This window comes from Nanorana parkeri, unplaced genomic scaffold, assembly GCF_000935625.1.
Source record: "Nanorana parkeri isolate BGI_ZX_2015 unplaced genomic scaffold, ASM93562v1 scaffold617, whole genome shotgun sequence".
Classification (NCBI taxonomy): domain Eukaryota; kingdom Metazoa; phylum Chordata; class Amphibia; order Anura; family Dicroglossidae; genus Nanorana; species Nanorana parkeri.
Window position 1 is genome coordinate 841,684 of NW_017306885.1, and position 16,218 is coordinate 857,901.

Sequence of the window (16,218 nt, forward strand, 5' to 3'; positions counted from 1 at the left end):
TTACGGACAGTGGAGTTATACTAATGAATAGATTCTGAAAGTTAAGAGAACGTGAAAGATTTCAGAACTGACAAATAACATAGACAAGTGCGGCACTGACTTTACCTACATCAAACTACAGAACGAACACTAAACTAGACAATGTGAATACCTTTTCTGCCAATGGGGAACCTTTATTGGATGCTGTGTTCTATAGACAATGTACACACATCCCACTTTATAGTAGCAGCTGCATCCTATAGAATAAAGAGGTCATGGGCTAATTATCCAATTTGATAGAATGCATTGCAGGAAGCTCATTAAAGATGGAAACATAAAAAAAACACCTCTGCATATATTTCCATTCTGTTAGTCTCTGTGTGGGCAACACATTACATTTCAACACAGAAACTTGGACTAACGTCAGCTGGATACTGCAAATGAAGCCCAAGATGACAGCTGCCAAAGCCTTAATTAATTACCCCCCATGTGTGTCTCTTCAGCCCCTCCCCCTCCCAAAGTAATGTTGCATGACCACAGCAGTCTACATTTTCACATTATTATTGTTACTATTATTATTCATACACTGTAAATGTGATCATTAACAATCCTAAGAACATGTGTTAGGGCTCATTCAGGTAAACACAAAATAAGTAAAACATAAGTGTGTGCTGGTAGAAGCTGGCAACAAGAACCTGCCCATACGTTGTACCCATGTAACGTTTGTATAACTTTTACATGTGTACATGAGTACAGCTTTATTGCAACCTATTGGCCACTCCCGGCTGACAAGCCAATTTCAACAATGTGTAGTTTCAGAGATTTCACACTATTGATGCACATGTTGGCCCTGTGATTGACTCATTCATGCACCGCTGGCGCATGTGGAGAATGACCGTGGCTGTCAACCTTTGACCTTCAGTTACACAAAACATTTACATAATGTCAATGTCAGTAATGTCATTTTGTTGTTGCGCACAACAACAACAAAAATGACATTACTTTTGATTTCCTGTTTTCCCCTGTAAGATTGTTTTATAAACTGTTGATCCTACATAGGTTTGTTATTATAATACATTTCTTAAAGCATGGAAGTAGGCATAAATATTTCAAAAAACTGCTAGAAATTAGAATTTCCTGGCAGAATAGCCAGGGCTCTTCTGTCAAAAAACAGCTGCTTCTAACTTTTAGGAATGTTGATCTCTTAAGTACATTGTAGGGTGCATGCGCCCTGCAGTGTACTAAACCGGGGCATCTGCAGTGTGCTGGGAATCGAGCCGGGTGCCCAGGACAAAGTAACTCCTGTGCACATACGTCTTTGCAGATAGCCCAAAGGTCCAACGCGGGACCTGGAAGAAGCAGTGTTTTGTGGTTGCTAAAGGGGATATGGGTTAGGAGGGGTTTGTGTGTTTTTTTGTGGTGGGGGGGGGCCCAAAAATAATCTTGCACCAGAGCCCTTTGTTCCCTAGGTCCGCCACTGAACCCTGTTTATACTGTTCCAGCAGATTTCATTATCACTTGTAAACTTGTTAAAGATCTCAAGGCATTGTATTAGGGCTGAAACAACTAATCGATTTAATCCATAATAATCAATAGTGAGAATCGTTGTCAATGATCCCCTGCTTCTCTCCCCCATGCTGGGAGCCAGTGTTTCATTGGCTCTGTGTCCCCTCCTGGCAGCAGCAGGGATCAGTGCCCAATGGTGAGGAGAGCTCCCCCAGGGCCCCCCCCCAACCCCCCCCCCCCCCGCGCGCGCCGCTGCTATATCAGCTTTGCTCCCACTGCTCTACAGCTCTCTCCTCCCCACTGCAGGCAGCAGTCTGTGTACCCTCCGATCCTCACTGCTCACCCCCGGCTGTATAGGGAGAGGCAGCGGGATGCGGCGGACACACAGAGCCTATCCACCTCATGATGTAGAGCAGGGAGGAGAGAGCAGTAACAGGAACAAATCAGGAGCAGGGGGGTGATCAACAGGATGTTAAATATTTGTATAAATATGTTAAATATTTGCTGATTGCTCCCTGTAATATTCAAACATGGCAGTGATCAGTACTGATTACTATGATGTTTGTAAATAACTGAGGACATAGTATTCAGATACTGCGACTCCAATTATGAACAGGAAGTGCTCTACGTCACTTCCGGTTTATTTGTGATTGTGAACATAGTAAACAGATACTATCTCCCCAATTTATGAATGAACATGAAGTCTCTATCAGAGTGCTTCCTTTTCACTGGGGCTCCGGCTGCAGAAAAAGAGACTAAGGACTATGTGTCCTCAATCTCTTTTTTTATTGCACAAAGGAAATATCAGGGGTCTGTTTAAACTCCATATATGTACCCAAAGCCCCTAACAGTAAAGTATTAAATAAATAAATACAATAATTCATAATTTTAAAAATAGTAAAAAAAAGTTAAGAAATAAAGCTACCCCAATAATAATAATAAATAATAAAGTAATTTTCAGTTTTGGCCAGACAAATTCTGGTGCAGGAGGTGCGTTGCAGTGCCATTCAATGACTGTGTGGTACCGCAACACTGTGCGTTCCAGTGGGGTGCAATTGCAAAAAAAAATGTGTATGCAGTTCTATGCTGAAGTAAACTTTATGTTTGTAACATTCCATTTGTAGATTTTATTTTAAATTCAGGATGGTATTTTTTTTTTTTATCCCATTAATTAATTAATAAAAAATTATTGACCAACTAATCGCTTATGAAAAATATCGTTAGTTGCAGCCCTACATTGTATGTTGATGCACTTTTTTAAAAAACTGTCCCTCAGTTTGTCCCCTTTACACTGCTATTTATTCTTACAATTAGAAGCTGCCTATAGTTTGCAGTTGACAGCAGTTGCTATCAGTATGAGCTTGTTAGACAAGACTATCATGTATAACAAGCTAATTGGAGAAAATAATAATAACCGTGTAATGCATAACCTACTGGAACAGAAAGAGTTTAACATTTCAGCAGTTTATTATAATCTTCAGCTCAAATAAATAAGTCTATAGAATGTCGATGATTTTGCTATTCATTATGTCAAATGCAGATTAGCACACACCTGGCAGTAAAGGCTCCTGTAAATCATACACAATGAAAGGTGTTAGCTCATGAAACATAAGGTCACAGAGCAACGGTTTATACCGTGCATGGTTAGCATAATAATCACATCTGATCATCCCACTCCCTGCATCGTACCTCTGAAGAAGAACACTCAGGAGACTAATGAAGGGCAGTGATGTAACGACACTAACTGGAAGCACCAGTGATTCATCAAGACTGCCTAACATTGCTCTATCTCGATGAAGAGTGCAAATTAACATGTTACTGTGCTGCTGAAGATCTGAATACCTCCTGCAGGGTTCAAATCAATCATTAAACTGCAAATATTCTTTTACACAGGATACACTATCCTAACAAGCTAATAGTCTTACGAAATAAATTATTAAATGACTGTTGCATATAATGATTTTGTTCAGCCACTAGATGTCTCTGGGCATGCGTTTGTAAAATAAAAAACACTATTCCGGGCTTTTCAGAAAGTATAACCAGTCAGGGGAGGTGGGCTAAAAGTAACTACCACCACAAATCCAACAAACAAGAGGTGTATCCCTTATTTTAGTATAGCGATCAAAGCCTCGCCAAGATTCCCTTTCTGGTAATCCTTCCCCTTTCTTTTTGGCCCAGGAGCAAAAAGAAATATTGCATGGCTCTGCTGCTGTACTTAAAGTAATACCAAAGTCAAAAGGTTTTTAGGCTATGTCAAATTTTAAAAGCATTTCTAATTGATGCTGCTCCTTGATGTTTAAATGTTTTAGCTAATGGCAGAATCAGTTCATCCCTTGAGATCCCCTGAGCACTGGCCCTAATATTTTGTTTTGGGGTGGTTCCTTTCCCTTGCAGGGTTCTATGAAGCCGCCCTTCAGGTGAGTGTGTCCCCAGAAACACACAGTCACAGCAAGGCTAGCCACTTCCCTGCTCCTCCCTTCTGCATGCTAGTACATAAACAGCTGCTGGAGACTGGGCCCTCCCTTGTAATCTTGTACTGGGCAGAAAGTTAAAGTGATATTAAAGTCAAAAGGCTTTTAAGCTATGTGAAATACTTAAATCACTACTCAATGGATGCTGCATCTTGGTGTTTTAAAGTATTTTCCTGCAGAACCAGCTACCCTGAGCACTGGCGCTGATGTCCTGTTTTAGGGTTGCTCCCTTGTGTGTGCTGGTAAGCAGTGTGTGTGTCTCCATAAACAGATCGGTGAGTCTCTTGTTAACAACTCCTGCCAATATTTTTTCAAATTTATGGATTCAACTCTTTTAAGTAGTTTGAGTCTACATTATGTATTTATTCAACTGTACATTTGTACTGTTAATGGCTGGAATATGACATCATTGTGACATCAGAGGGTGTGGGGCTGTTATATGGTTTTCTTCATTTGTGTATGTTTATATAAAGGCTGTGGTTCTATCATATATTGTCATCGCTGAGCCTGATGATGGAACCCTGCATGACATCTATGGATAAAATAGATTTGCACTGCTTTGAAATTCTTTTGCGGGTGTGCTGGTGACCTCTTTATTCAAATTTCAATCATTACGAGCACATCCGGTAAGGAGTGCTGCAAGATATATGGACACTGTTCCATAAACAGACACAGCAGGGCAATCCAATCCTCTGCTCCTTGATCCCTTCTCCGAGCTAGTAGATGGACAGACTGTTTTGCCCCTTATGATCTTGGACTGGACAGGAAGTTCTGGAGTCAGCTGTTTGGAAACAAGATGACTAAGGGCTTGTTCACACCAAGCACATTCTAGGAGAAGAGCAGTTACAGACCGGATCAAACTGCGTCCAATGTATTCAAATGGTATTTTGGGCTCTAGTTCCAGAGCATGTAAAAAAAACTGCAGCAAGCCCTATTTTACCTGCTCTGGAACGCATGCAAACGCCCTGAAAGCCCATTTTAAACGAAAAAAAAATGTACATTTTTTTTTGTAACCAAAAACGGCCCTGAGCGCATCACAAACGCGGCAAAAAATGCGGTATAAAACACACTGCACTGCGTGTACAGGAAATCAAGCAGATCTGGTCTGCATTTGGTGTGAACAAGCCCTAAGCGTTTTGGGTGAAAATATAAAGAAATACTTTGCGGGGCAATGTATATTTGATTTGGATGTATGAATACTTTCCTGGCGATGAACATTTGTTTGATATGGATTTATTATAGAGAAAACATTTGAGAGTTTAAGGCCTTGTTCACATCAAATGCAGAGCAGGTCCGCTCAGGTTTCTGCACACGCAGTGCAGTGGGTTGTGTCGCGTTTTTGGCCACATTTTTGATGCGTTCTGGGCTGTTTTTGGTTAAGAATAAATAATACATTTTTTTAAAGTTTAACATGGGCTTTCAGTGTGTTCCAGGCATTTGCATGCGTTTTTTAATGCGTTTGCATGTGTTCCAGAGCAGGTAAAATAGGGCTTGCTGCAGTTTTTTCACCTGCTCTGGAACTGCACGCTGCGATGTGAACTGGAGCAAAAAATACCATTGGAATACATTGGAGGCAGTTTTGATCCGGTCTGTAACTGCTCTGCTCTGGATCTGCTCCGCGCTTGGTGTGAACAAGGCCTAATACTACTTTAAATAATCTTTTCAGAGAGCAAGGTGCAGAATTATTTCCTAATGAACTTTCAGCAGATCTGCACAGGTAACAAAACATGTAGAATGCTATTCATGCCATACAGCAAGCTGCACATCATCACTTGCCAGATAAAGTATCTGATGAAGCCACTAATTACATGTTCCGTCTCACCAGGTTACATTGCTGTGACTATAGAGAAGTAAAACCAGAATGGGCCATTGAAGGCAAAACACAGCGATCTATGCTTTTATTCACGAAAGGAAATCCCACGATCGTACGATAATCGCAAGGTGTATGGAAGGCGTGCGACCGTTTCTACTGTACGGTCGCACGTCTTTTGTCTAACGAGCATGTTTGAAAAACCGCCGAGGATCGTACGATTCTCGGCGGGTTTGTGGCATCCTCGGGAGACAAATGCCGAACATGCCGGTGTGCGCAAGCCCACACTGCCCGTTCAGCATTGTGGTCATCGGAAGCCCGCCCCTCACGGGGGCGGTCTTTCGATGATCGCAAGTACGATCCGCCTGTCCAAGATGGGCAGATCGTACGAGCTTTTAATTAGCTTACAACCATCGCAAGACAAAAGTCTTGCAATGGTTGTAAGGTGTATGGGCACCTATAGAGAGATTATCATACAAACTCAAAGTAAAGAGAGATGACTGCATGTTACTTCAGCCAGAGAGCATCTTGTAAATATTCTTGCTCTCCCATTTACCTTGCCCTGCTACGCAACAGTCTTAAAGTATGTTTAATACTGATTTCTTTTCAGCCGCAAATGCAAGTGCCAAATTCTATTTACTGTATGAAGACAACACCAAGAAATTCTGTAATTCTAAATATGTTTACTGCAGAAAACTGCAAATGTCTTTGTCCATTTATTTAAGAAAAATTATAAACCACACTAAGAAATATATATTTTTTAATTTAACAGCCAATTAAATAGATACTTTAGAAATATGAGTAGTATAGAAAGATGTTAGTTTGTTAAAAATATTAGTTGTTTAATTTGTTTTGCTTGCTAAATCCTGTGATTAGAAAGGGGATTTGCTTCCCTAGGACGTTAGGATATGTTGTACAAATGTGGTTAGCATATTTATGAGTGGATTACTTTTACTTTGGTAAATATCCTGAGGGTTATGTTCCATCCCAGTTGCATTATGCTGATATGACACCAGGAGCAGCAGAACACAAAGCATAGAGTTTAGATACGTCCTGCCTATATTAAGTGAACAAACAATATGTAAGAAGAGCATTTGTGATGATTCTGTACTATACGACAGCGGTCCCCAACCTTTTTGGCACCAGTTTCGCGGAAGAAGATTTTTTGGCGGACCGGGGAGGGTTGGGGGTGTTATTGCTCAGTAATGTAAAGAATAGTAACTTGTATTCTCATATAAATGATTGCTCAGCCTCAGTGCCATATACAATCAGCAGCATGCAGGGTCCCTCGCTAACTTAAGGGCCACACACAGTAAGGCAGAAGATCCTCTGCTGAGGTTAGGAGCATCTTTCACAGATCTCTGGCAGGCTTTCAGTTGTCACACCTATCTCCCCTTCTCCTGTGGTGAATAGGTGTGAATGAAGCCTTAAAGTGACAGTAAACCCTCAGATTTTTTAACATAAAACAATACTGTAATGTGTGCCTTACTGTAATCCATGGCTGTTTCCCTTCTCTTTGCTGCTCTTCCTTTTAAATCCTCATATCTTCTCATGCTGGGCATTGCTCTGTTTTATGTACTAGCATGCAGAAGGGAGCTCTGTTTTGCAGCAGACTGCCTTGTCTCTGAAATGGATACATGGTGTCTGTGTGTAGGTTCACAACCTGAGCCAGCACTACAGGAAGAGGCAGTCAGCTGCAAAGGGAAGTTCTCCCCAAGCATGAGAAGAGATAAGGATTTAAAAGGAAGAGCAGCAAAGAGAAGGGAAACAACCATGGATTACAGTAAGGCACACATTACAGTATTGGTTTATGTTAAAAAATCTGAGGGTTTAATGTCACATTAAGGATTATATGCTAGAAGCCGGATGTCCCATCTCCGCCCCACAGTAAAATACTCCTGTTATAAGCAGAAAGTGAACTTTACACTGCACAGGACCAGCACAGTGCTCCTTTGTTCTAATAATCCTGTGGCCCCCTGAAATACTGTGCATGTGCTTGTCCTGGCCATAGGGAAAAATGAACATCTCTTTCTTTAGATGGGCACATGTCTCGGTGAATATAAATATGCACTTTAATTACAAACACAATTTATAAATCCTATACCAAAAAACAAAACAGAAATGTGCCCTACAATGCCTACAGAATGTAGGTAATAACTTCAAAGAGCCTCCACTATTCCCCAGGAGTGCCCAATGCCCCTCAAGATACTTCCTGGCATGCCATATGAATTACATCCCACTATGCAGTTTGGAGTGGACTGCAGTGTGGGGTCCAAGAGGGCAGTGTTTATGTTAGGCCTATGCTTGAAATCCATTACTTGCAAAGGACAGTGGAGGCACTTTGAAGATTGTAACTGCATTCTGCATGTGCCAGATGATGCCTGCTAACACATTTTGAGGTTGTTTTCATTATTTATGTATTTTTCCCTACATTACAGAATAGCTAACCCCTAATCTCTATCTCTAACGCCTCTCCCTGGCTGCTAATGTTGGCGGAGAGCAGTGGCACATGTATGTCATAGGAAGGCCACAGGTGTCTTTGATGTGTGAACTGTGAATGAGTGCCTGCCTTCACATTCATTATGTTGTGCAAGAGGTAAGATGGTGCAATCCAGTTGGAAAATACCCAGGTCTCTGGGGACAGACTTAGGCATATTCCACCGATTATGCACCAACAAGTTGCTTAAAAGCTGAATTATTCATATTTGGTAGCAGTTACTATAAACTTTGACAAAAAGAAGGGTTGCATTAAAGGTGCACTTCTGTCAAACATGGCAATGTTTCCTTTAAACGAGGGATGCACTGAAATGGAATTTTGAGACTGAAACGGAAAATAAAAATTATGTCAGACCGAAACCAAAACTGATATTTTTCTTCCAGTTTTGTAAATTAATTTTACATTATTTTTTTAATTATTTTATTTTTATTTCTTATTTTTACTTTACTGTTGGGGGCTCTAGGAAAATATAAGGGGTCTAAACATACCCCTGATATTTTCCTTTTACAATAGAAAAAGAGATTGAGGACACAGAGTACACAATCTCTTTTTGTGCAGCACCTGTTATAAATGAACAGGAATCCTCTATACTGAGTGTTCCTGATCATTCATAAATTGTGGATATAGTGTACTTACTATGCCCACATTTATTAATGAATGGAAAGTAATATAGAGATTAGGTATGCACCGATACTTTTAAGATACTTGGCATTTTGACGAGAACTACCAGGGTTGCAGCGGTTGCAGCTGGGACCTGACTCTGGCGCTCCACCACTGTCCTGAAATCATTAGTCTGTATTGTTTTAGAAAAACTGTCACATGACAATAAACAAAAATGTATCAGTACTTGTACTTGTAAGTACTAGGGCAAATATCAGTACTTGTACTTGCAAAAATGGTATCGCTGCATCCCTTTATTTATATTTATAAAAACAAAATCATACAGTAAAACAGAGATGTACAAATCCCAAGAGCTCCGTGTGCTCCTTACAAATGACAGCTGCCTCCTAACTTTTGAATGTTTCTCTAGTCTAGTCTAGGAGCTGGAAAAGTATCTGTACTTGTACTGAGTACGGTACTTGGTATCGGTGCATCCTTAATAGAGATCACTTCCCATTCATTCATAACTGGACATAATAAGCACTCTATGTCCAGTTATTTACAAACACACACTGATTAGGTGATCGGTGAGTGTTTGTATACTCACTCTCCACCCTGAATCGGCTGTCACAGAAGGGGGGGGGGCGTTGGAGGAGGAGAGCTCTGCCTCCTGTGACAGATCACAATGCTCTCCTCCACTCACCACTCTCTATCCTGACACAGGTGGTGAAGCCGGGAGGTGTGGGAGGAGAGCCCCACTTCTGGTGACAACACGGCTGTCAACGCTCCGAACCGCTCTCCATCCTGACACAGGAGGTCAAGCCGGGAGGTGCGGGAGTAGAGCTCAGCCTCCTGCAACCATGACAGCTGTCACCGCCCGCACCACTCAGCTTCCTGAAAGCTTCTCTCCTCCCCGCTAGGCGCTGGATCAGAAGGCACACAGACCAGCGCCCAGCGAGAAGAGAGGATGGGATACACTGAATTTTCAGAAGCATTTTCATGGCACTTTCTGCAATTAGCCAAAAGTGCCATTTTCAGGTGAAATTTCGGGGCATCCCTACTTTAAATTGATTATTGGGACATGCATAGACAACATGCTCTTTTACCTACTGCACCTTGCAACCCCTATGGTTTAATTTCTTTGGTAGCCAATATCCTTACTTCTAGATCATTCTAAACATGAACCTGCTAAAATGCAAGCCAAGCGCGGTCTAATACTGGATATCTCTGCATCTACTGAAGACTGGAGAATACACAGCTGACCTGTCACAAGGATAAGATGGAGGTGGCCACTGCTGACTGCTCCTTATAGTTGTTCGATGCCAAGGCAACCCTCTGGCTTCAAAATTGGAACAGAAATATTCAGATAAGGGCATCTAACTTTTTGGCCACTCAAGTTGGTAACTAAAAAAGTAATGGAGACAGTACTTGCATTTTCAGGAATGTGTTCTCGCTGCAACCAAACAGGCATTTAGTAAAGGAAATTATTTTTTTTTGGACATTACAATTGTCATATTCACATACAACTTTAAAAGTTGACAGGTTACAGCTCAGGGGAAAACAAAAACAAAACATACTAAATAAACTTTTATTAAAGCCCATTCTTACATTATGTAGAAGGAACCCCCAGATGTTTGAATGCCTGCTCTGAATTCTTGTAGAGAATGTGAGAGTGGAAAAATGGGGAGTACTATATGCAAATAATAATCACATTCTGTGGTCACTGATCCACCCCCTCCTGCACCTCATTACTTTTTAATGAAGATGCCAAACCCAGTTATAGGCTAGCAGCTAGAAGTAGGAGAAAGAAGGGGGTTGGCTAGAGCTGGCGATCACAAGTGGTATTCGTAAATCAAGTGCTTCAAGCTCAAAGGGCACTCTACAAATATCAGAAATGAAGCATAGACACCTGGAGGCATCCTATACAACAAAAGTGTAATATACAGTTACAGTATGTATTCAATCAAAGATTCATTCTGAATAAAAGGGCCATTCAATTCCTTGCACTTTTGATGCTCATTTTCATCTATGTTGTTGTGCAATGTACATGAAAGTGCATGAAAACAGACAAGGTGTATTAAAAATGCACATCAATGCATGTGTTTTTAATATGTAAAGGGTGGAATGGGACATGATTGTAAAAGAAGTTTGATTTTAAACACGCCACAAAAATGTTCAGACCAAAGGCAAAACAGTAAATTATTACTCCTTTTGCATGTAAATGATCGGTACTAAACAGAATACTACATAAAGCTGACTAATATTTTAAATCAAAAAGGCATCAACAAAGAGCTGATGACAGTAGGCCCCCAAGTGATGTTTTCATTGTGACGCCTTCCTTTAGTAAAAAGAGCAGGTCGCATAATTCATCGTCAGTCAAATTAGAAAAGTCTCTTTGGCAAGGTGTGCTAATTAACATGTGCAAACAATACAAAGAAGCAATGCACTGACGAGAAGCAAAGTTAAATTACCTGATATGAGGAAACAGTCTACAAACATCATGCAGTTTTCCCATCAAATGACACAATTGATAAAGCAGGGCGGGATTGGGTTTGAAATCTCATGTTTCTTCTATTCCGCAAGCATTATATTGATGGGCAATATGTCATCTACCATGAAAGTGCTGCAACAATTCTTGCACATCAATACCAGCATCTAAGACACACAAAATTCTATTACCAGCACTCACATTGCCTTCAATCTTCTCCTTAGCATAATCTTTATGTGGCTTACAAAGCACTACTTATGCTTGGACATAACAATGAATGTAAAGTATATCAGGACACTCGTGACTAAATGAATGAATAAATTAATCAATGTGGTACTCTGCTGTTAATTAGTGATGGGCTCGGGCGTGTTCGCAGCCCGAGCCCCTCACTAATCACGGGTACTGAGACATGATCCCGGTCCGCAACTGCAGAGATTGGGAAATGTCTCCGTGCCTGTGATTGGCGCTGTCAGCTTCCTGGCGGGCCCGCCACGTGGAGCTGCGAACACGCCGAGCCCATCACTACTGTTAATGACTATGCAAATTATTTAGCTAGACCTTGAGGACAGGTTCACACCATTTTCTGGACCAGATCTGGAACGCAGTGCATTGCGTTTTGCCGCGTTTTTACTGCATTTGGAAATATTTTTATTTGTTTCCTTAAAATGGTCTTACAGGTGTGAGCCAGTGCGTTTGTATGCGTTTTTATGCGTTCCAGTGCATTCCAGACCAGACAAAATAGGACAAGCTGTATTTTCTGGTCTGGTCTGGAACGGACTGCGCTGGTGTGAATAGAGGCCAGAAATAGCATAGGGATACATTAGGATGCATTTTGGGTCCAGAAACAATCTGGTCTGGTGATTATCTGGACATGGTGTGAATAGTCCTCAACATGGATGGAACTGTGTAACAACTAGACCTGAGTGTAAATTTCCCAACAGTACACTTGTGAGAGTCTCTTGCCATGGAATCCATCATAGGCGCTATTTAACAGGGTCTAAAACATACACTATATGGCCATAAGTATGCAGACAACCCTCCAAATAACTGAGATATTTCCAGTGAAGGCCACTATGTAACACAAAGCCATTTTAGACAATTGTGCACTTGTGGTTTGGGGAAGGCAAATTTCTATTCCAGTACGATTGTACCCCAGTGCACAGAGCCAGGTCTATAAAGACATGGCTTGGCAATTTTTGGTGTGGAGGAACTCAAGTGGCCTGCCCAGAGCCCTCACACCTTTGGAATGAACTAGAATGCCAATTGTGTACCAGGTCTTTTTATTTCATATTTTAAAAACATATTCTTGTTAAAAGGATTTTCATTTTTCTTATAAAAAGCATGGTAGGTATACCAAACCATAGATCACGTCAGCATGATTGTACAATAACAGTGGATCAGGCTATCATCCCTTTTATAATAACATCAATTTCAGTACAGTATTGTGTTTTGTTTACAGTACAAATGCCTATTTAATAGAATCTGTGAGTTGGACACATGGTGTGACCAACATAGCACATAAGCATATGAATAGAACATTATCTATCATAAGGAAAAGGGGGAGGGTAGCCCAAAACAGGGAAAGGGGTTAGGCTGTCAAAAGTCATATGATAAACTTAGTAATTTACACAATTAAAATGTACTGCAAATCTTTGGATGTCTCTTACAGGCACACCTCAGTTAAAATGAAGCCCTGAATTGCAAACAAAATCGACATACCGGAATTTTAACTTTTTCACCCAGGCAAACCTGCACCAGTGCGCCGCCATCCTATGACTGTTATCTGGTGATATAGGAACACTTTCCGGTTGTTTAGGTTTAAATGCGGGAGAAGTCATCCTAAACATGTCTACTGTAGGCTCCTTGCTGTCTCCCACATGCAGAAAGCCGTATTTATTTAAGTGAAAGTACTAAGAACCCTCTCAGAGCCACCAATCATTAATAGAGAGAGAGGTGTTCCAAGGCACAGATTTAGGATTCACTTGCCATACATGTAAAGAGCTCTCTGGAATCTAGTGCAAGGCATTACACAGAACTAACGATTCTGTGAACAGAGCATACTATGCGATATCAGCACAACTGCAATATTGTTACCTAGCATTAGCATTTTTCTGTCAAATGTAACTTGATGTCTGGAAGTGTATAGTCTCCAAGAATATGCCAAAGAGGTGGTCCTGTTAAAGACAACCTGTACTGAGAGAAGAACAGAGGCTTCTGGTGCTAATCCTCTAAAGAAATTCTAGTTGCCTGGTTATATCGGATTAAAAAAGTATGCAGCCAGAGTAGTCAGACTGAAGTCAGAACTCCTGATATGCATACTCTCTACTGGTCAGTGACTTAAAGCACTAAACCAACGGATCAACATGACAGACAACTAATATTTTTAGGAGTGGCCAAAAGTGGCCCCCTCCATTACTCTCTTAATATTGGAGTCCTTTATTATGTCAATAGTGAGAGTTCTATCACTAAGGCAGAAAGTCCCAAATGACCACAAAAACTGGAACAGAAAAATTTAAAAGTATAATATAGAGAGAGCACACCAATAAATAGCGTAAACCACACAGTTTGATATACAAAGGCTATACTTTCTATGGATATAAATGAGTAATATATTTTACTTACAGTTACATTTCTTCTGTACAAATCGAATCTTACATGCTGTTCGGTATGTGGACAGACGAATGCGATCCAGATCTTGAGCCCCTGGAAACAAATAAAATATTAGATGTCATTTTATGTATCACTGTACATCCACAAGAATACCATTGTTACAGGATGCCTCTTTCTATGTGTTTAGACATCAAGCTACCCTAGGCATACCTAAATAATTATGCCTTTTTGTACTTGTTCTGCTCTTTCTGTCTTGTACATTTTTTTTTATTTGTAAAACACTATTGCTAGAAAGCTCTATTAGATGCAGCAAAGATTTTTTTTATACACGCAGACAGTGGCATAATTATAGCCATAGCAGTCCCCACAGCTGCTATGGGGCCTATGGTGGGAAGGGGGGCCCATTAGGGAAAAGTCTCCAGCAAGAATTATCAGGATTGTTGTCTCTAGTAACAGACTCCCCTCTGTGCTGTAAAGAGCACTTATTTGGCTGTCTTAGCAGAGTAGATTTATTGCCCTGACAACTTCTTTGACAGCCCAGCAGACAGAAAATATCTGCCTAATGCAGTCACAATTCACTGTGTGTCTCCTTTGTATAAATTGATAAGGCTGAAACTTATAATTCCTGCAAAAAGCCTGAGTTAAAAGAAGTTTGCAATAGTGATACAGAGTATTTGTGTGCAGATGGAATAAAATGTATCTACGGCCAACATTTTTTAAAATTTTGATAGAGTGGGGAAGGATTGGTGGAGAAGGATTAGAGCCCCTGTCATGATTTACTGCTGTTTGTGGCTCCATTAGTGAGATTTCGCCTTACTGTCTCAGAGAACAACCTTTTCATCAAACAGAAAGTGAAGGAAATGCTCTAACAGCAACAAAGTAAGGTAAAAAAAACAAAAACAACTTTTTTATGTTAAACAGGGGAATGCTAGAACCTCTGTCACCTTTTTTTGTTGTCTGTTTCCCTGTTGCAGTTTTTCACTCACTTCCTGTGTGCTAAAACATTGTCCCCAAAACAGAACATGAGGGCACATCTTCTTATAGTGCTAAATAGCGGTAAAACCTGGCTGGGGTTCTAACTGTTCCCCATTCTATCCAAAACTAGAAAACAATTTTGGGCTATAGACACATTTTAATAAATGTCATAATATAGAACATTGCGGTGGTTTTATTATTGCTACTACGATTTATTTTTAATGACTACTAGACAACCTCTTTCAGTACTTGCTTACTGTGGTGGCGGGAGGGCGTAGAATGTACCCTAAGGCACTTCTCCCGGTTGCCTGTTCTTGATACCGTCATACTTTGTGTTAAGATCAATAACATGTATTTTCACAGTAGACACTGCTAGGTGCCACAGAGAAAGGTGGAAAAGGGGTCCCATCAACATTTTTTCCCATGTGATTCCCTATGATCTATAGTTAGTATACCATGATCTATAGATATGCCACTGTCTGCAGATTTACTGTACAGGCCACCAAACAAGAGAAATCAAAAGTTCTTTCCTGAACTAGAGACTCCTGACTCCTCTGATCGTTCCCTGCATCTTTCCCTGTACAGTGCTACAAAATGTAGCCACAAATCCCCAGAGGTGTACAAAATGAAATGGAGCAAAACAAAGAAACATTTTTCACAATATGTATTTTCAAAGCCCTCGAAAACACAAACATGTATTATATTGCCTTTCAGTGTGAAAGTATAGTGGCAGCAATAGTTTTTTCCCTCAGTCTTTATTTCCACCTTGGTATCTTACTGTAACAGACTTTCTGAGAATACTCACTCACCATACTTTTTCTATGGAGCACCAGTGTTGTCACCCTAGGAGAGGACTGTCACCCTAGGAGAGGACTACAGAACTTATCTCCCCCTGCAAAAAATGGGGGGGGGGGGGTTCTGTAGTCCTCAGGAATAGCTGGGAACAATGCAAACTGCTAACAGTCTGCACAGGAGGAGAGCGCAGGAAGTTATCCACTCACAGGACTTCTGTCAGGATAAACAGGTTGTTTTCATATTTAATAGAACAAAAGGGAGTAAATAAGAGAAGTTCAATGTTTGGGATTGCAGGTTTGTTGCTGCTGCTTTATCCCTGAAACCCCAGCCACTGGCCCCCGATTATAAGCCTTCTTTTAAATGTTGAAATGCATGCAAATATTGTGTCATGCTCTGATGCACAATGGTAGATCTTATTTCATAATTGTGTATTTTCATTTTTTAAGCTGCACACACAGATAATTGGACAATATGGTGAGATTATATA

At 40.7% G+C, this 16,218-nt stretch overlaps 1 protein-coding gene across 3 annotated transcripts in view; it reads right to left on the minus strand.

The window, feature by feature from the left end:
* The window catches only part of DTNA (dystrobrevin alpha), an 86,544-nt gene that overhangs the window by 65,729 nt on the left and 4,597 nt on the right, over positions 1-16,218 (minus strand). For all 3 annotated transcript variants that reach the window (XM_018562969.1, XM_018562968.1, XM_018562967.1), the window contains exon 2: positions 13,974-14,054. In XM_018562969.1, the coding sequence (XP_018418471.1) occupies positions 13,974-14,054 (81 nt within the window). The remainder of the gene's footprint in view (positions 1-13,973; positions 14,055-16,218) is intronic.